The 21,189-nt window shown below is 43.5% G+C and overlaps 1 protein-coding gene across 1 annotated transcript in view; it reads right to left on the reverse strand.

Moving 5' to 3' along the window:
* LOC116517380 (ankyrin repeat and fibronectin type-III domain-containing protein 1-like) overlaps window positions 1–21,189 on the reverse strand; it is a 285,435-nt gene that overhangs the window by 11,340 nt on the left and 252,906 nt on the right. The window contains exons 10-17 of the mRNA XM_032230288.1: window positions 19,503–19,593; window positions 15,496–15,603; window positions 12,104–12,203; window positions 10,665–10,797; window positions 8,705–8,824; window positions 6,303–6,518; window positions 2,509–2,675; window positions 795–945 (exon numbers count right to left, since the gene is read on the reverse strand). Coding sequence (XP_032086179.1) covers window positions 795–945; window positions 2,509–2,675; window positions 6,303–6,518; window positions 8,705–8,824; window positions 10,665–10,797; window positions 12,104–12,203; window positions 15,496–15,603; window positions 19,503–19,593 — 1,086 coding nt within the window. The remainder of the gene's footprint in view (window positions 1–794; window positions 946–2,508; window positions 2,676–6,302; window positions 6,519–8,704; window positions 8,825–10,664; window positions 10,798–12,103; window positions 12,204–15,495; window positions 15,604–19,502; window positions 19,594–21,189) is intronic.

The raw sequence follows: 21,189 nt of genomic DNA on the forward strand, positions 1-21,189 counted from the left end.
GAGATATATAGATGCATACTGATTTATTTATTTGATTCACATCCCTCATGTGAAGAGCTGAAGGAGAGGGTTACAAGTGGATTGTTGTTCCCATGACAACTATTTGTGTCCTTTTATATGTTAGGGACACGGTGGCTCAGTGGCTAAGACGCTGAGCTTGTTAATCAGAAAGGTCGGCAGTTCGGCGGGTCGAATTCCTAGTGCTGCGTAACTGAGTAAGCTCCCGTTACTTGTCCCAGCTTCTGTCAACCTAGCAGTTCAAAAGCACGTTAAGAAATGCAAGTAGAAAAATAGGAACCACCTTTGGTGGGAAGGGAACAGTGTTCCATGCGCCTTCGGCATTTAGACATGCCAGCCACACGACCACGGAGACATCTTCGGACAGCGCTGGCTCTTCGGCTTTGAAACAGAGATGAGCACTGCCCCCTAGAGTCAGGAATGACTAGCACATATGTGCGAGGGGAACCTTTACCTTTACCTATATGTGAGTTAATTGGATTATTGTGTTAAATGCACCCAAATCAGGTCATTTATATCAACAAGACGTCAACAAGATTGACTTGCACAAGACTGGTCGCCTCGTGGCTTTGAAAAGAATCTGCATCCAAACTGCAAAGATGTCCATTTGGGCTCAACCTTGGTTTCCTGGCTGCGCCTTCAGAAGAACCTTTGCCTCAACTTCATGGTTGTGGATTTTCAGAATAAGACGGGACCAGTTCCGACACGCTATAGAAATCCCACGCTCTTTCTTTCTCCCTCCCACCCCCATCACCTGTTTCCCCTGTAGGATCTACCTCGTGAAGTGGGATGTTGACCAGTTGCATCAACTCTCGGATGGCCCCCTGGAGCTCCTGAAGAAAAAGCTGCTGAGAAGTTTCCAGTTCCTGCTCAGAGGGAATGGCGTCCTCCATGCTAGCCAGATTCTGCAGCCATTCCCATTCCTCTCTTGAACGTGGGAGAAAACAAGAAAATGCAGAGAAAAAATCAGTGAAGTAAATACCTCCGTATCCACCATAGACAACTGTTCTGACCCCCCTCGTTCCATACCAAAGCACACTCCAAGCCAAAGATAAGTTACGGCATTTAATTAACAGACAGACAGGTCCTTGGCAGCAACCCAGCACAGACAAGCTTGGGCAACGATAAACACAGATAAGGCTTGGCAGCAATCCAGCCTGCCAAGCTCATACAAAGTTCTCCGACATTCGATTCTGTGTTGACTTCTGCAAAGAGGGGCAGGTGCACAAGTAGCTTTTTATAGTCTGGAGAGGAGCCTAATGACCACCAGCTGAGTGCAATCACCTCATGTAATTGCGTAATAATTCCTGACGCCTATTAGCTCTTCGATGGCGTGCATCCAGGAACAACTCACTACTGGCTTCCGGCTCACTCTCCCTTGTCTCCTCCCCATTGGTCCAAGGCTCAGGTGCCTCCTGGTGGCCAACCAGCCTCTCTGTGCCCTGTTCGGAGTCGGAACCCTGTCCAGGGTCCTCCACCTCCTCCAGAGCCGACTCATAGGGCCCCTCGCTATCGGAGTCTGGTGGCAGCTCCAACGGCTCCTGCTGGGCCACAACAACAACTTGATACAAACCATGGGCTTTCTAGTGTGGGTATTTTCATGCTTCATGCAGACTAACCTTTTGATTAACTAGTGCAATTGATATTCTGAGCCACAGTGGCACAGTGGTTAGGGTGCAGTACTGTTGTTCTGACCTAGGCTTCCTTAACAAGCATGAAGCAGAGTCTGGGTCCCGGCAAAACCTCTTTTATTTACACGACTGTGAATTCCTTTCATTCACAGTCAGCAAGGCTTGGCAAACAGTCTTTTAGAGGAATATTTATCAACACGAACCTTATCTCACTTGGAGAGCTGCCAGATAACTAGTTTCCAAATGCAGGGCAAAGCAACACTTGGCACAGATTCTCTTATTGTCACAAACAGAACTTTTCACTCTTGAAATGACCAAAGGAACGATTTGTTTCCTGCAAAAGCCCCCTCTCCATTCGGCAGTTCTGCATATGAAGGGAACAGCTAAAGAATAGGGGTCGACTTGGGAGTAAGGCCACAGGTGGATGATAAATGGCCCCTCCCACAGGGAATAAAAGAGGAGCGAAAGGGGAGTCAAGTATGCAGGAAACAATCAGTTTGCTAATTGGTTATTGATTCTCCGGGACTCCTGATATCGGCCTGTCAGCTCTCCAAGCCAGATAAGGTCTGTGATTGTATATCCTCCTTTGAAAGACTTTGCTGGTTGTGAATGAGCAGAATTCACTGTAAATTAATAAAAAGGGTTTTTACCGGGATACAAATTTTGTTTCATGCTCTTGGGAAGCCTCAGTCAGAACAACTTTTGTTAGATCTCTCTCTTCCATTTGCAATTTTTTTAAAAAATCAGGAGATGAACCTGCATAAAAAAATCTCAGCTCACCATGATCTGGCTAGATGTAGAACTGCAATTTGCAAGGGTTTCCAGTAAAGATCGATCCATTCTCATTCGAAAATCCTACCTAGATATGTTGGAATTACTCCGTATTTTCACATGACACAAGATGTTAGGCAATTGTTCAGGCACCAACACTCGGATCTGGTCAACTGCACTGCAGAGCTTCAGGTAACCCAGATAAAGTCCAGGGGGAAGCGCTTGGCTGCTGTTCTGGTGGTAAGCTAACTTCTCCTGAAAACAAAATATTAAGAAAAGGCCATTGAGAGGGTAACCTATTCTCCCCCAGTACAGTAAGTCCTGCAGAAAAAAAAAATCATGAAATCCAAGAAACAGGAAGAATATAACTATCAGGAAATAGGTTAGAAACCAGGTGATGGTGAGTTCTAGTCATGCATTAGGCATGAAAGCCTGCTGGGTGACTTTGGGCCAATCACTAGGAAACAGTGAGTTCTAGTCCCACCTTAGGTGTGAAAGCCAACTGGGTGACTTTGGGACAATCACCAAGAGACGGTGAGTTCTAGTCCCACATTACACATAGACGCTTGCTGGGTGACTTTGGGCCAATCACTAGGAGATAGTGAGTTCTAGTCCCACCTTAGGTGTGAAAGCCAACTGGGTGACTTTGGGACAATCACCAAGAGATGGTGAGTTCTAGTCCCACGTTAGGCATAAAAGCTTGCTGGGTGACTTTGGGCCAATCACTAGGAGATGGTGAGTTCTAGACCCGCCTTAGGTGTGAAAGCCAGCTCAGCTTTCAAGAGCCAGGAAACAGTGAATTCTATTTCTACCTTACACATGAAACTGGCTGACTTTGGGCTGATCTCTAGGAGATGGTGAGTTCTAGTCCTGCCTTAGCCATGCAAGCCAGCTGGGTGACAGTCACTCTCTTCTCAGGCCAGCCCACCTCACAGTGTTGTTGTCGTGGGGAAAATAGGATGCATTACAGGTATGCTTGCCGCCTTGAGTTATTTATAAAAAATAATAACGGTTGAACGAGAACTATCTAAATAAATAAGGAACAGCCCGGGGTTAAAAGACAGGTAAGTTAAATAAGAAGCAGATCAAACTGCAGCCAAATAGCTTCACCTGGGTTCGCCTAACAACTATGTGATTTGAATTGTAGTCAGTTCGTCCACCGTTTTCTGCATCCGAAGTCCTACAGACAGACTGGTAAGGCTTGGGAGTCGCCAGCCACATTACGGAGGAGGAGGTTTGAAGGAGCAGCCAGGCCAAGGCTGCAATCTCAAGAAACAGAGGCAGCATCGAACTAGCCCAGGGTTCAGCAATGTACAGCTCTGGAGCCACATGTGGCTCTTTCATCCCTCTGCTGCGGCTCCCTGCCACTCAAAACAGGTGTCACAACATGCCAATGTGCGACACCCACTGGCATGCGATTTATTGAGGTTTTTGACCCCCGGTAGGCCAACCATGGATAAACCCAAGAAAAGTTTCAGAAGAAAACAGAAAGTTTAATTCAACTACATATGTTAGCTTTGTGGCCACTCAGGAAATAGTCAGGCACCGGAAGGGTTTTGTGGCTCCCGGTGTTTTCTTTTCTGTGGGAATCGGGTCCAAATGGCTCTTTTGAGTATTTAAGGTTGTCGATTCCTGAACTAGCCTTTTAGCCGTTTTGGGCTCGGCTAATCCCAGCAACCCCTTTGAATAAACACTTTCCCCTTGTACAGGTGCTCGAAGTGCCTTTTGTGGCCGCAGATGACACAGCCAAAGGAAGTAGAAGAAGGGCAGAGAAATCTCCAAAGCATCAGGAAGGGAGAATTCCCTTCATAGAAAGGATTCTTTGGCTCTTAAGACCTGCTCAAAGCATTGGGAAAACAACTGTGTCCGGAAGCCGGGACAGAAAAGTGTCTCTCACAATAATTAACTGAATCCCTGGTGGAAACCTCGACAACTGGAGACCCGTTCTTTCGTTTCTGCCGAGCGCCACATGCCACCAAGGGGGAGAAAGTGAAGAACCCCAAGGCCAAAGACCACAAGGCCCGCTTCACTCATTTGGCAGGCACGCTCGGTCCCGCCTCGAGAGAGCTTAGTGGGATCTGAACTTCAATTAAGAAAACCAGGGGGAGGGGGGGGGCTTAGCCCCTTAATATAGGGCAGGATTTTGCCGTTAATGATGAATAATATCTAAATATAAGATTGATGAATACTGTCAGGCCATTGGTATTTTATCTACTTATTTATCTATTTATGTAATTTATTTATTTATTCATTGCATTTATTAGCCATTGAATTCTGTCTGCCCACTGATATTTTCTTCTATCTATCTATCTATCTATCTATCTATCTATCTATCTATCTATCTATCTATCTATCTATCTATCTATCCAATTTATTTATTCATTAAATTTATTAGCCATTGAATTCTGTCCAGTCACTGGAATTTTATATCTATCTGTCTGTCTATCATCCATCCATCCATCCATCCATCCATCCATCCATCCATCCATCCATCCATCCATCCATCCAATTTATTTATTCTTTGTACTTACCAGCCATTGAATTCTGTCAAGCCACTGGCATTTTATTTACTTATTTGTTTATCTAATGTATTTATTTATTACATTTGTTAGCCACTGAATTCTTTCTTTCTTTCTTTCTTTCTTTCTTTCTTTCTTTCTTTCTTTCTTTCTTTCTCTCTCTCTCTCTCTCCATCCATCCATCCATCCATCCATCCAATTTATTTATTCATTAAATTTATTAGCCATTGAATTCTGTCCAGTCACTGGAATTTTATGTCTGTCTATCTGTCTGTCTACCATCCATCCATCCATCCATCCAATTTATTTATTCTTTGTACTTACCAGCCATTGAATTCTATCAAGCCACTGGAATTTTATTTACTTATTTATTTATCTAATATATTTATTTATTACATTTGTTAGCCATTAAATTCTTTCTTTCTTTCTTTCTTTCTTTCTTTCTTTCTTTCTTTCTTTCTTTCTTTCTTTCTTTCTTTCTTTCTTTCTTTCTTTCTATCTATCTATCATCTATCTATCTATCTATCTATCTATCTATCTATCTATCTATCTATCTATCTATCTATCTATCTATCTATCCATCCATCCATCCATCCATCCATCCATCCATCCATCCATCCATCCATCCATCCAATTAGCCATTGAATTCTGCCGGCCACTGGTATTTTTACTTATTTACTTATTGACTTAATTATATACCGGTATTGGCCGCCCATCTTAGCACACAGTTAACTATGGGCAGCTAATGTTAAATGTTCAATGTGTTTTCTAATGAGACTGCAAGCATGTTATCAAAATCCAAGCTAGGGGGGTCTCCTCTTATCTACCCTAGCGGAGATAACCTACCTGGGGATGCTAAGGATCTGTGATGGCTTCTGCACGCTGTAAATCATTTCTCCTGCTCTTAAGGCAGTATTTCTCAACCTTGGCATAGATTTAAGATGAGTGGCATTCAAGTCCCAGAATTCCTCAGCCTTGCTGCCTGCGGAATTCGGGGAAATGAAGTCCACCCATCTTACCGTGTTTCCCCGAAAATAAGATAGGGTCTTATTTTCTTTTGACCCCCAAAATAAGTGCTTGGCCTTATTTTTGGGGATGTCTGATTACTTTTGAGGTGCAGAAGGCGGCGAGCATGGTCACCTCATGGCGGCTGCTGTGTTGCAATATTTTTGGGGAGGGCTTAGTTCAGGGGAGGGCTTAGTTCCATTTGGGCTTATTATCTGGGGAGGTCTTATTTGGGGGGGGGGGAAACAGGGTAAAAGCTGCCAAGGTTGAGAAAAACAACACATTAAAAGTGATTCCCCCCCCTCCATAACTGAAGGAGAACTTTGTCTTCTCTGCTGAGAAGGCACCATGAGTTTACCTGCATGGTCATGAGGAGGACGTCAAGAGCTGTCGGTTCTTCAGGGGAAGAGATGGACTTGCGACTGGTCTGCAGCTTTGAGAGAGGGATCCAGCGAACGCTTTCAAAGGTTTGGTTGGTCTTTACTTCTTTTAGGGTGACCACCAAAATGTTTCCTTGCTTGTCTTTGATGGGTTCGAAAAACACCTGGCCCAGGTCCTGGATTCCAAGAAGACCCTAGAAAGCAACCGAGAGAGGAAACAGCCTCAGATGGTGTAGCTACTATAGGTAGGCAGGCAGGCAATGCAGTTGGGCAAGTCATTATCTAGATCCATGATGGCAAACCTTTGGCACAAGGGCCAGAGGTGGGATGCAGAGCCCACTCTGATGGCACATGCGCCATTGCCCCAGGTCAGATCTCCATGGCGTTTCTTTCATGAGCTTCTGTTTCCCTGCAAATGACGAAAGAGAAGCTCGTGAAAGAAAAAGATCTTACCTCTTGCCATGCTGCCGGTGTTGAGATGCCCCACCTCCCGCCGGCCAGCTGCTCTTTGGGTCTCTGCTGCACATACGTGCATGCCCGCGCATGCCTACATGCATGTCCGTGTGCGTATGTTCATGCATGTCCATGGGTCCAAGTCCATGCATGCATGTCCGTGTATGCATGCATTTATGCATGTGTGCACACCTTTAAGTTTCAGGATGTGCCCGCACAGTTTGGGCACTTGGTGTCCAAAAGGTTTGCCATCACTGATCTAGTGCCCTATGACTGTCATTAAGTCTTGTACCTTATGATTCGTGACGAATGTAACTTTTCTTTTATGTCCACTGAGAGCTTATGCACCAATTTCCTTGTGTGTCCAATCACATTTGGCCAATAAAGAGTTCTATTCTATTCTATTCTATTTTCACTCCATTATTCCATTCTATTCTATTTTCATTCCATTATTCTATTCTACTCTCATTCCATTATTCCATTCCATTCCATTCTATTCTCATTCCATTATTCCATTCTCATCTCTCCTTTCGTTTCCATTCCATTCTATTCTCATTCCATTATTCCATTCCATTCTCTTCTCTTCTATTATTCCATTCTCATCTCATTATTCTATTCCTCCATTCCATTCTATTCTATTTTCATTCCATTATTCTATTCTCATTGCATTATTCCATTCCATTCTCTTCCATTATTCTATTCTATTCTATTCTATTTCCATTATTCCATTCCATTCTATTCTATTTCCATTCCATAATTCTATTCTATTCTCATTCCATTATTCCATTCCATTCTCATTCCATTATTCCATTCCATTCCATTCTATTCTATTTTCGTTCCATTATTCCATTCCATTCTATTCTCGTTCCATTATTCCATTCCATTCTCTTCCATTATTCTATTCTATTCCATTATTCCATTCCATTCTATTCTACTTCCATTCCATAATTCTATTCTATTCTCATTCCATTATTCCATTCCATTCTCATTCCATTATTCCATTCCATTCCATTCTATTCTATTTTCGTTCCATTATTCCATTCCATTCTCTTCCATTATTCTATTCTATTCTCAATCCATTATTCCATTCCATTCTCTTCCATTATTCTCTTCTATTCTATTTCCATTATTCCATTCCATTCTATTCTATTTCCATTCCATAATTTTATTCTATTCTCATTCCATTATTCCATTCCATTCCATTCTATTCTATTTTCGTTCCATTTTTCCATTCCATTCTATTCTATTCTATTCTCGTTCCATTATTCCATTCCTTTCTCTTCCATTATTCTATTCTATTTCCATTATTCCATTCTATTCTATTTCCATTCCATAATTTTATTCTATTCTCATTCCATTATTCCATTCCATTCCATTCTATTATCATTCCATTATTCCATTCCATTCTCATTCCATTCCATTCCATTCTATTCTCGTTCCATTATTCCATTCAATTCTATTCTATTTCCATTCCATAATTTTATTCTATTCTCATTCCATTATTCCATTCCATTTCATTCCATTCTATTCTATTCTCGTTCCATTATTCTATTCCATTCTCTTCCATTATTCTATTCCATTCTATTCTATTTCCATTATTCCATTCCATTCTATTTCCATTCCATAATTTTATTCTATTATCATTCCATTATTCCATTCCATTTGCATTCCATTATTCCATTCCATTCTATTTTTGTTACATTATTCCAATCCATTCTCATTCCATTTTTTCCATTCCATTCCATTCTATTCTTGTTCCATTATTCCATTCCATTCCGTTGTATTTTCATTCCACAATTCTATTCTATTTTCATTCCATTATTCGATTCTATTCTCATTCCATTCCATTCTATTCTAGGACAGCCTGGATGAACAGGTGTGTCCTAAAACCTTTGGGACTCTGGTATTGGAAAGATGTCGCTTTTACCTGCATTTGTGAGATGGCCAGCAGCATCTTGAAGCGTGTTTGGAGAACACAGGAACAGGAAGACTGGGAGACGGTGACGCACTGTCGCAGCCATAAGATTTCATCCCACATGCATGACACCTGCAGCAAACACAGCAAAGGGTTTGCACAAACCAGGCTAAGATTCTCGGCTTCTAATACCTGAGAGACCGCCTCTTGCCAATTACCTCCCAAAGACCGATTCGATCACACAGACTAGGCCTTCTCCGGATTCCATCTGCCAGCCAGTATCGGTTGGCGACCCCCCCCAGGGGAGGGCCTTCTCTGTTGCAGCTCCGGCCCTCTGGAACAATCTCCCCGCTGAGATCTGGACCCTTACTACCCTCCCGGCCTTCCGTAAAGCTACTAAGACCTGGCTGTCCCGGCAGGCCTGGGGCTGTTGAAGTATCCAGCCCCACTTCAATTATGAATGTTGGTGTAATTTTTAAACTGTTGTATTGTCTTATTTATCCCCCCTCCCTTTTTATTGTAAGCCGCCCGGAGTCCTCCGGGAGTGGGCGGCATACAAAACTAATAAACTATAACTATAACTACTCCAAGTTTGACGTCTATCATGAACCATAGGTTTCCCCATCACGGAGAACAAGTCTTTCAAACACAGGGACCAGTGTCATTTTTTTCTTGCAAAGAAGATGCTTTTAAAAAGAGCCGCATCTATAGGAAAATTTAAAAGAGGCTCTTTTGAAAGTCACTGTACCTCTTCAGATGAAGAGGAAGCCCTTCCCCCACTAAACACTTAACAGAATAACACAATGACAGAGTTGGAAGGGACCTCAGAGATCTTCTAGTCCAACCCCCTGCTTAGGCAGGAAACCCAATAACATTTTAGACAAATGGTCATCCAACATCTTCTTAACAACTTCCAGTGTTGGGGCATTCATAACTTCTGGAGGCAAGTTGTTCAACTGATTAATTGTTCTCACTGTCAGGAAATTCCTCTTAGTTCTAAGTTGCTTCTCTCCTTGACTAGTTTCCACCCATTGCTTCTTGTCCTGCCCTCTGGTGCTTTGGAGAATAACTTGACTTCCTCTTCTTTGTGGCAACCCCTGAGATATTGGAACACTGCTATCATGTCTCCCCTGGTCCTTCTTTTCTTTAAACTAGACATACCCAGTTCCTTCAACTGTTCTTCATATGTTTTAGCCTCCAGTCCCCTAATCATCTTAGTTGCTCTTCTCTGCACTCTTTCTAGAGTCTCCACATCTTTTCTACATTGTGGCGACCAAAACTGGATGCAATATTCCAAGTGTGGTCTTAGGTAAACGTAAAGGTTCCCCTGCGTATGCGTGCTAGTTGTTCCTGACTCTAGGGGGCAGTACTCATCTCAGTTTCAAAGCCGAAGAGCCAGCGCTGTCCAAAGATGCCTCTGTGGTCATGTGGCTGGCATGACTCAATGCCAAAAGCATATGGAGCACTGTTACTTTCCCACCAAAGGTGGATCCTATTTCCCTACTTGCATTTTTTACATGCTTTCAAACTGCTAGGTTGGCAGAAGCTGGGACAAATAATGGGAGCTCGCTCCGTTACGTGGCACTGGTGATTCGAACCTGCTGACCTTTCTGATCGAAAAGCCACTGATTAGCCACTGAGCCACCGGTAGCTGTGATCTTGATTCTATCTCTCTTCAAGAGCAGCAAATTAAAAACCTCCTAAAACAGTCATTATATCAAGCAGGGCATTATATATCCAGTCAACAGCCTTAATTAATGTATGGAGCTACTTTAGGTGAACAGTCCTAAGGCCAGGGTGGGTGGGGGGAAAATGATATTTCACGTCTCCAGATGTTAATGGAAGCAGGAAAATCTGGTTTCAAATAGAGAGAAATCTACAGACAAGAGTCTTTCGCTGGGAAGCTGTGCCGTAAAGGATTTAGTGATCATGGCATGCATTCCCAAAATTGTCAATGTTCAAAAGGAGTCACCTTGGTGAACCAAAGGAAATCCTGCATCAGCAAGCAGGAATAGGAGTCATCGATCTCCACCACAGGGACCTGGTCTTCTGGGGTCACCAGAATGTTGTCATCTTTGTAGAATATGGAGGCGAGATAGAGACCCCTGGGAAGAGAGAACATATTTGGGATTTGGAGTTTTTTTTGTCATGAATTTTTATTAAAATAGTAAATAGAGAAAAATGGAAATAATAGGAAAGCAGTGTAGGAGAAGGAGAAGGAGGAGGAGGAGGAGAAGAGGACAACGACGGTGAGGAAGAAGAAGGAGGAGAAGGAGAAGGAGAAGAAGGAGGAGGAGGAGGAGGAGGAGGAGGAAGAGGAGAAAGAAGGAGGAGAAGAAGAAAAAGAGGAGGGGTGGACCAGGAGGAAGAGGAGGAAGGAGGAGGAGAGGAGAAAGAGGAAAACAGTGGAGGAGAAGCAGGAGGAGGAGGAGAGGACAACGACGGTGAGGAAGAATGAGGAGGAGGAGGAGAAGAAGAAAAAGAGGAAGGGGTGGACAAGGAGGAAGAGGAGGAAGAAGGAGCAGTAGAGGAGAAAGAGGAAAGAGAGGAGGAGGAAAAGGAAAAGGAGGAGGAGGAGGAGGAGGTAAAAGTGAAAAAATATGGAAGTTCTTGGTCATCCGTCATGGTTGTCCCAAATGTGCTTTCTTTTTTCAAGTGGTAACTGGACTTTCTTTATTTTTCCTTGAAAACGTTTCACTTCTCATCCAAGAAACTTCTTCAGTTCTGACTGAACCGTGGAGAATGGAAAGATTTATATTCCTTTCTAACTGACCAGTGGACTGCAAGGAATATAAATCCTTCCATTCTTCACCATTCAGTTGGAGATTCAGATTCTTGGAGGAGAAGCAGAAGGTCTTCAAGGAAAAACACGGGAAGCCCAGTTGCCTTTTAAAAACACACCATTGAGTAAAAGGGAAAAAAAAGAAAAAGACTTCGGATTCTTTTTAATGCAGTAAAATGAGATCATACTCTCAACTTTGTACTTTTGCCTAGTAATACCTACAAGCCATTTCTATAACAACAAACCTATCAAATCAGCTAAACCCTAAACCAAACTTTTCATTCTTCCCCCCACCTCGAGCACAAAGTCCAGAAACGGTTTCCAAAAAGAAACAAAATTAATTCTAGTCTTTCCTTTAATCAAAGGAGCCGGTTTAGTTATCTCTGCTAACTCCATCAACTTTGGCAACCATTCATCTACTATGGGAATCAAAATACCATTCTGGAAGAGAGAAAACATTTATGAAGGATTCTCTCACCATGGATGATGGAGAGAGACCTTCTCCCAACTTTTCTCCTTCTACTTGGTATGTCTGGGAAAACACTAAAGCAAAAGATTCAATAGAAAGTTTCACAGAGAAGATACAAAATACTATGTCCTAGGGAGCCCCACTTCCCAAATCGTCTTACCTTTTCAGTGTCTTTAAAAATTTGCTACCAGGATAGAAGAGAAACTTCAGACTTTTGGAGACGGAGTGTTTTCTACTCTGGGGTTGATTCTTGCAGGGCTCTGAAAATCAAGGAGTAGAAATGATCAAACATCCAACTTCTATTGCTGTCTCTTTTTTCCTTTCCTCCTTAATTTGAGCTATATTAAATGTGCAAGGACCGAAGGAACCTGGAGAGGCTTAAAACAAATCAGTGAAAGACACAAAATATATAAATGATGTATTTCAAGTGAGATCTTTTAATGCAGGAATTTATCAGCACAAATGCAACACAAATGTAACAAAGGCAACAGTAAAAATAATGGTTTTCTGTCGTGATGGTCTCTTGTGATGAGCCGATAGACAGAGAAAGAAAGCATTACGCTTCCTCCCATATTTGGGCATACCAGGGGTTGTGACACAAAATACATACATGTGTGTGTGTGCCCGTGTGTGTGCCCGTGTGTGTGTGCTGATAAATAAATAAAGGGAGACTAGTATAGATCTATTTCAAGCTATTTAGCTCTCATCAGCTAGCCATACCCTTACTGGGATTTGAACAACAGTAAAAATATTGGGTTTCTGTCGTGATGGACTCTTGTGACAAGCCGATTGACAGATGATGGAAGCAGTTAGCTTCCTCCCATAATTGGGGCTTACCAGGGGTTGTAAAAATCTAATATATATATATTATATATATATATGTGTGTGTGTGTGTGTGTGTGTGTGTTTTATTTGTATATTTACTTTATTTATATATTTAAAATCACAGGTTCGATTCCCAGCATGGGTATGGCTAGCTGATGAGAGCTAAATAGCTTGAAATAGATCTATACTAGTCTCCCTTTATTTATTTATCAGCATAAATATAACATATATATATATATACACATACACACACACACACACACATATGTATGTATATATATATATATACATATATACATATACATACATCATACATATATACATATACATACATACATACATACATACATACATACATACATACATACATATATAAGCCAATATTTTTACTGTTGCCTTTGTTACATTTGTGTTGTATTTGTGCTGATAAATAAATAAAGGGAGACTAGTATAGATCTATTTCAAGCTATTTAGCTCTTATCAGCTAGCCATACCCTTACTGGGATTAGAACCTGTGCTGTATTACATATTAGGCAGTTGTGTTAACCACTAAGCCACAAGGTTCTCCTCCTTTATCAGCTGAGCCAGGGAAATAGGTATATATTTAGTGTCACAACCCCTGGTATGCCCAAATATGGGAGGAGGCATACTGCTTCCTTTCTCTGTCTATCGACTCATCACAAGAGACCATCCAGACAGAAAGCCAATATTTTTACTGTTGCCTTTGTTACATTTGTGTTGTATTTGTGCTGATAAATAAATAGTGCCGCCTAATGGAGTGGGCTCCCGTTACTTGTCCCAGCTTCTGCCAACCTAGCAGTTCGAAAGCACGTTAAAAAATGCAAGTAGAAAAATAGGGACCACCTTTGGTGGTAAGGTAACAGTGTTCCATGTGCCTTTGGTACTGAGTCATGCCAGCCAAATGACCATGGGGACGTCTTCAGACAGCGCCGGCTCTTTGGCTTTGAAACGGAGATGAGCACCGCCCCCTAGAGTTGGGAACGACTAGCCCATATATGCGAGGGGAACCTTTACCTTTATCAGCCTTCCTAACAAATCTTCTGGTGGTGATCTCTCAGCATCTTCTCACTTTAACCTTCCTTTTTTGTTACTTTCCTTTTCAGCTCTTCTAAAATCTGTATTTCTTCCATGCCTCTCTTCCGCAGAAGTCTTCATCTTTTTGTCTCTCTCTCTGCTATTAATGGATCTCTTTCATAATTACTTTAATTATATTACTTTAATTGTGCCCTATGTTTGCTTATTGTCTTCATCTTCATAACCCTGTGAGGGATGTCATAATTATTCTAATTTAAAGCAGCAGAAAATTAAAGGATAGGAAAACCCGGTTTCCCACTTGTTCCAAAATGAAATTCAGAGAAAAGAGAGGGGGGGAAAAGTAATTGGATCCGACTTTCTTAGATCTAATCTATTCTATTGGGTCAAACTGTTCTGGATGTTGCATCAGGAAGCCATTAAGATTTGATCCCATGCTTCTCAAGAAGTAACCCTGTTGGCTGTGACAATTACTTTCCCACTATTCTTACATTTTAGTCTTCTCCTTTTTTTTCCTTTTGGCATGGGGTCCTTTAACCGCTGTCAGAGATGGGAGTGTGTGAAATGTTAAATATCTGGAAAATGCCACAAACTGTCAGGATGGCTGATCCATAAAAGAACTTTTTTCATGCCCACTGCCATCTGTTGTGGCTGGCCACCACCTCCTCCTCCTCCTCTTCCTTTCTCCTCCTCCATTCTGCAAAACCCATTCCTTTCTAGCCCCGATGATGTTCCCTAGTTAGGTCATCTGCAAGAAAACAGCCTCGCTTGGAGAAGGACCCTGTTTCTCTTTAAACCAAGTCCCCCCGTTGCCCCCCGCTTTAATCTTTTGGCTCCAATCAAAGCGTATTTATTGCCGACCCAGGTATAGAGCCCTTCATGGTATTGGATCTGGGTACTTGAGAGACCGCCTGCTGCCAATTATCTCCCAAAGACCCATTAGATCCCACAGATTAGGCCTCCTCCAGGTTCCGTCTACCAGCCAATGCCACCTGGCTACTACCCGGGGGAGGGCCTTCTCTGTGGCAGCTCCGGCCCTCTGGAACGAACTCCCCGCAGAGATTCGGACCCTCACCTCTCTCCAGGCCTTCCGAAAAGCCGTCAAAACCTGGCTTTGCCAGCAGGCCTGGGGTTGATGAGTTCCCCTCCCCTCTCGACTTGTGTGGTTGTGTGATTCTTGCCTATTTTAATTACTTGTATTCTGTTCTATGTTCCCCTTTTCCCCCTTGAATTGTTCGCCGCCCTGAGTCCCTCCCGGAGAAGGGCGGCATACAAATAATAAAATTCAATTCAATTCAATTCAATAGACTGCTGAAAGGAGAAATGGCTTCTTCTCTGCAAGGAACCTGAGCCTCACAAACAGTTTCTAAACTCAAGTTTAGTTTTTTTGTGCCTGAATGGATTTGATGGTTGTTTTCCTTCTCCTTCTATCAACTCATTTCCTTCCCTCTGCTAACTATTGCATGGCTCTCCCTAGAGACTCCCTGGTGTTTACAAGCAGCCCAGGGAGAATAACAACAGAGCTGAATTCAATTACATGAAAAGTTATTTGCTTGGATTGGCATCGACTAGCCACGTTCGGCATCCGCACGCTGAAGCCAGTTGCAACGTCCAACATATACTTGGAATACTTTCCTCTGCCGGATCCCCAAATTGACACGCGACGGGACTCACCGTGACACACGCAGTGTTGGTGCACCATCTTCACCTGGTTGAGGAGGTGGTCCAGCGCTTCGGCTTGCCCTCTCTGACGCGGGGCCCTCCCGTCGTATTCTCTCCAATCTGGAGTGGGGGTAGGAAGAAACAGGTGAGCGGCAAGAGTGCATTATCCGTGCTTGCACGGATGACATTACCTAGTTTGGTTATGAAACGTCTGCAAGAAAACTTCCAAGCTCACAGAGTACCAAGGACCCCACAGTTCAACCCCGAGTTACAGATATTCTCCTCTACTGGTAGTGGGCTTTACTGTAGTTTGTAGATAATGCAATTCCACTTGGTCAATATAGACGCAATAACCCAACAGAAGTAACCGTTGATGGGAATAATAATTTGCAAGGATGGTGTCACCATCAAATCACTATAAATAAGCAAGGTCATCTCTTTTGCCATTTGGGGCATGGCCAGGGTGGGCGTCAGAGGTGGGATCTTACCGGTTCGGACCAGTCAGTAGGTAGTAACTCGGTCTGCCATGCCCACAAACCAGTTCTATCGCCGCCACCGTAGGCCCCGCTATCTTGTTTTTTGCTTCTGCGCATGCGCGGAAGCATTTTTTTTACTATTGCGAATGCGGGCATAGCGTGCATTAAGCACGCACACGCCCTGAGAGAACCAGCGGTAGCAGAAGCCGGAACCCACCCCTGGTGGGTGTGGCCAGCTCGATGTCACTCGTGTCAGGGGGCACCTGTGATTACCCGAACGCTCTGCCAGCGAAAACAAGCTCCCGAACTCCGTTTTCAGCTGCTCCGTTTTCCCTGGCAGAGGGCTAGTCCTTCACTGTTTCCAAAAAGCCCCGCGGGCCAGATCTAAGCACCCCGTGGGCCAGATGTGGCCCCTGGGGGTCTTGAGTTTGAGACCCCTGACCTAGACAAATCACCCCTATAAGGCCTCCTCCTTGTACTTCTTAATGATGAGGTGGCCCAGCTACTGAACAGCATGGGCAAATGTGTGAGTTACACTAGCTTTACATTCTTTGGTTAACACACACACACACCGTGCCATAGTTTTCCACAGAAAGTTCAGCCCCATTAATTTTGGCTGAAGCCGAGTGCTATTTTTAGGTATTTTAAAAACACCCGAGGAGGTGTCCTGAATTTTTATGGAGCAGACGTTGAATTCTTTTGCTTTAAAAAAAAAATTAGAGGAGTTTTTTTAAAAAAATATATATATATATATGAAAGTCAGAAATAATTCATCGCTAATCTTGGCTGTGTCCAACAGTTGCTTACAATAAGGGAGCTGAATCTGGAGGGCCCAATCTATCAGACAGATTTAATTCAAACTGTGGTTTTGGTGACGTTTTCTTAAAATCATTGCCCTTTCACCCTGGAAGGAGTCGAGATAGAGCAGACCCAGGTTTGAAGAGCACGGATGGGAAAATGGGTTAAACCTCAGCATCACCACACAAACATAAAAGGAAGAGGTTCCCCTCACACATGTGTGCTAGTCGTTCCTGACTCTAGGGGGCGGTGTTCATCTCTGTTTCAAAGCCGTAGAGCCAGCGCTGCCTGAAGATGTCGGGGGGGGGGGGGATAAAAAGAGAATAAACCTAGAGCTGAATTAAAACTATTTGTGTTCGTGCCAGACTCCCTTTTAAGCCACAGTTTGCCATGACGGTTGAAAGCATGACAATGTCATGTTGTCTGATGTGATGATCGTCACTCAGCCGCATGACAAAACCGTGTCAACCCTCGAGAGTCAATGGGGAAGCCCGGTTCACTTAAGGACCGGGTTACAAACATAACAATGGCAATGATTCACTTAACAACTGTGGCCAGAAAGGTGGTAAAATGGAGCAAAACACGCTTAACAAATGTCTCGCTCAGCAGCATGAATTTTGGGTTCCATGATGGTCGTACTTAGAGGACGACCTGTATATAAAAACAGCCTTTGACTTGTAAACAGGGTAAATAGTTTCCTGTTTGCTCACCGAGAATGTAATTAAAGGTAAAGGCTCCCCTCACACATATGTGCTCGTCATTCCCGACTCTAGGGGGCGCTGCTCATCTCCGTTTCAAAGCCGAAGAGCCAGCGCTGTCCAAAGACGTCTCTGTGGTCATGTGGTCGGCATGACTAAACGCCAAAGGGGCACAGAGCACTGTTACCTTCCCACCAAAGAGGGTCCCTATTTTTCTACTTGCATTTCTTACGTGCTTTCAAACTGCTAGGTTGGCAGAAGCTGGGACAAGTCACTGGAGCTCACTCTATTACACAGTGTTAGGGATTCGAACCGCCGACCTGCTGACCTTTCTGATCGACAAGCTCAGTGTCTTAGCCACTCAGCCACCATGACCCTCTGACACATACATACTGATCAGCTATTATGTACAGGTAGTCCTCGACCTACAACAGTTCATTTAGTGTCCATTCACGGCACGGAAAACAATGACTTTTGACCGTTTTTCGCACTCACAACCAGTGCAGCATCCCCAGGTTACATGATCAAAATTCACATGCTTGGCACCTGGTTCATATTTACGAGGGTAGCAATTTCCGGGAGTCATGAAAATCAATAGGAAGTCCAGATTCACTTAGTCACCGTGTTACTCACTTAACAAACGCAATGATTCCCACTTTGGTAAGAAAAGTCATAAAATGGGGCAAATTCACGTAACAAATGTTTCACTTAGCAACATAAATTTTGGGCTCATTTGTAGTTATAACTCGAGGACTACCTGTATTTAAAAATCTGGTTAACTAAGCATCCAAATTTTATTCTGAATTGTTATTCCATGGTTTGGATCATAAACAGCCATTGATGAAAATCTGTCCAGGTCATGGTTCTCCCAAAGGTGCTTTTTCAAGAGGCAACTGGGCTTTCTGATTTTTCTTTGAAGATGTTTCTTTTGAGGACACAGATAAGCCTCCAAGTGGCCTCAACGACCATCTAAAAGGGTGCAAAAGACTAGCTGTCTGCAAGGAGCATAAATCCTTCCATTCCCCACTGTTGTGGCCCAGCAGGAGCCGTTGGAGTTGCAAACAGACTCTGACAGCGAGGGGCCCATGAGTCGGCTCTGGAAGATGTGGAGGACCCTGGACAGGGTTCAGACTCTGAGCAGGGACCAGAGAGGCTGGCTGGCCACCAGGAGGCGCGGAGCAGCGGTGAAAGCCAAAGGGAGTTGGTCCCTGAGGTCAGGCCCTGGAGCAGTGGGGAGGAGCTAAGAGAGTTGGTCCCAGACGCTGGGCAAAGGTGGGCAGATAAGCGCCGAGAGCAACTACGCAGATACAGAAGATAATTGGACCCAGGTGGTTGTAATTAGACTCCTCCCAAAAGAGTATATAAGGAGAGACTTTGGGAGGAGGCTGTTTGCAGGATTCACCTAATATACCAACGCTGGAGAAGCTCTCGTGTGTATTTCTTATCTTGGAAGTCTGGATTGCTGCCAAAGTCTTGTTGGTGTGTTAATTTACTGTGAATAAATTGTCTGACAGTAATCTTGTCTTGGAGTGCCTTGGTGTATGGGGGAGGGGGTGTCAGAACACTCCACCATCCTGTCAGAGCTGAAGAAGCTTCTTGGATGAGAAGCGAAATGTCTTCAAAAGAAAAAAAAAGGAAGTCCAGTTGCCTCCTGAAAAAGCACCTTTAGGATAACCATGACCTGGATGACGGAGAATCTCTACAGACTTTTGAGCTATACAATTTGGGATGAAGACCCTTGGAATGGTGTGGGAGTAGGAATGGATTTCCAGAGGAAAAATTGCAGACTACAGGAATTATTTGCACCACTCAGGTGACCTTGAGGACACAGGTAAAACTCCAAGTGGCCTCAATGACCCTCTAAAAGGATGCAAATGACCAGCTCTGTCTGCAAGGGATATAAATCCTTCCATTCCCCACTATTCCTATCAGAGCTGAAGAAGCTTCTTGGATGAGAAGCGAAACGTCTTCAAAAGAAAAACCAGAAAATCCAGCTGTCTCTTGAGAAAAGCCCTTTGGGGACAATGCTTCCGTTCGTCATACTTACTCGAGGGGATGGCATAGGGGGGTATGGATGTCTGTGGGGCTCCCCAGCCCTTCATGTTGTAGGCAGATACCTGGACATAGTAAGCTGTACCCTGTGAAGGAAAAAAAAAAGACACCTGAACCCAGAGGCTAGCTTAAAGCTCAACTACTACACAATATATACTCAAGGGAGTCCTTGACTTTCAACAGTTCATATAGTGACCACTGCACTGAAAAAAGTGACTTTTGACCGTTTTCCACACTTACCACCTTCGCAGCATCCCCAGAATCACGTGTTCAAAATTCAGCCGTTCATATTTATGACGCTGGCCAGGGTCCCAAGGTCACCCAATTGCCTCTTGCGACCTTTTGAGGAGCAAACTCAACGAGGAATCCGGATTCACTTAACAACCGGGTTACTGACTTATCAACTGCAGTGATTCACTTTAACAAGCAGTACAAGTATAAATCTTTATTACGGCCGAAAACCAGCAATACACCTTACTTTTTACGATATGTTCAAAAGTACTGACATTAAGATATAATTAAAAAGTATTGACGTTAAAAGTGGATAAATAAGAAAGGAGGGAAGGAAGGAGGGAAGGAAGGAGAGAAGGAGAGAAGAAAGGAGGGAAGGAAGGAGGGAATGTAGGAGAGAAGGAAGGGGGGAAGGAAGGAGGAAAGGAAGGGGGGAAAGGAAGGAGAGAAGGAGAGAAGAAAGGAGGGAAGGAAGGAAGGAGGGAAGGAAGGAGGGAAGGAGAGAAGGAGAGAAGAAAGGAGGGAGGGAAGGGGGAAGGAGGGAGGGAAGGAAGGAGGGAAGGAAGGAGAGTAGGAGAGAAGAAACGAGGGAAGGAAAGAGGGAGGGAGGGAAGAAGAAGTAGGACCGTTGTAAGATAAGATGGATAAGATGGATCTATGGGATGGTAAGAAAGCAATTTTCAAGTATATTGTCAACTGTAGGGAAAAAATTGTTATAAATACATATTATTAATAACAGTGATGAGATCATATAATTGTGAATGTATATATGAAATTGATAAAATAAAAAATTAATTAAAATTAAAAAAAATAAAATAAAAGTGGATAACAACGTACATGTTCTCAAATTGTTCGGGTCACTCCCTGGTTTGCCTGGGTACAAAGCCAGTAAGTATGCGAGTAAATACAATGGTCCAGAAATTGTTAGGGATATGTCCAAATAATTGGTACAAGATGACAACTATACTTCTGTGTTCTGACCCCCTCCTCCGTCCAGTAACGAAAGCCGAGACACGCTTAATGAGAATGTCCTTTAATAACAAGACCAGACTCTCGGTGGCTGAAAGCCAAGTAAACAAACAGATAAGGACCTTGGCAGCAAGGCCAACAAACCTTGGCAGCAATTCAGACAAACTCTGGCAGCAATCCAGCCTGCCAAGTTAGTTTCTCTTTAGTCAAAGCGTTGACTTCTGCAAGAAGGGCATGACACAAGCAGTCTGTTTTATAGTCTGGAGAGAAGCCTAATGGCCATCAGCTGAGCGAAATTACCTCCTGTAATTACGTAGTTGTTCTTGATGCCGAGTAGCTCTTCGACAGCGTGCATCCAGGAACAACTCACTGTTGGTTTCTGGATCACTTTCCCTTGTCTCCTCCCCACTGATCCAAGGCTCAGGCGCCACCTGGTGGCCAACCAATCTCTCTGTACCCTGCTCGGAACCCTGTCCAGGGTC

The sequence above is a fragment of the Thamnophis elegans genome, chromosome 14, assembly GCF_009769535.1.
Source record: "Thamnophis elegans isolate rThaEle1 chromosome 14, rThaEle1.pri, whole genome shotgun sequence".
In the NCBI taxonomy this organism is placed as follows: Eukaryota; Metazoa; Chordata; class Lepidosauria; order Squamata; family Colubridae; genus Thamnophis; species Thamnophis elegans.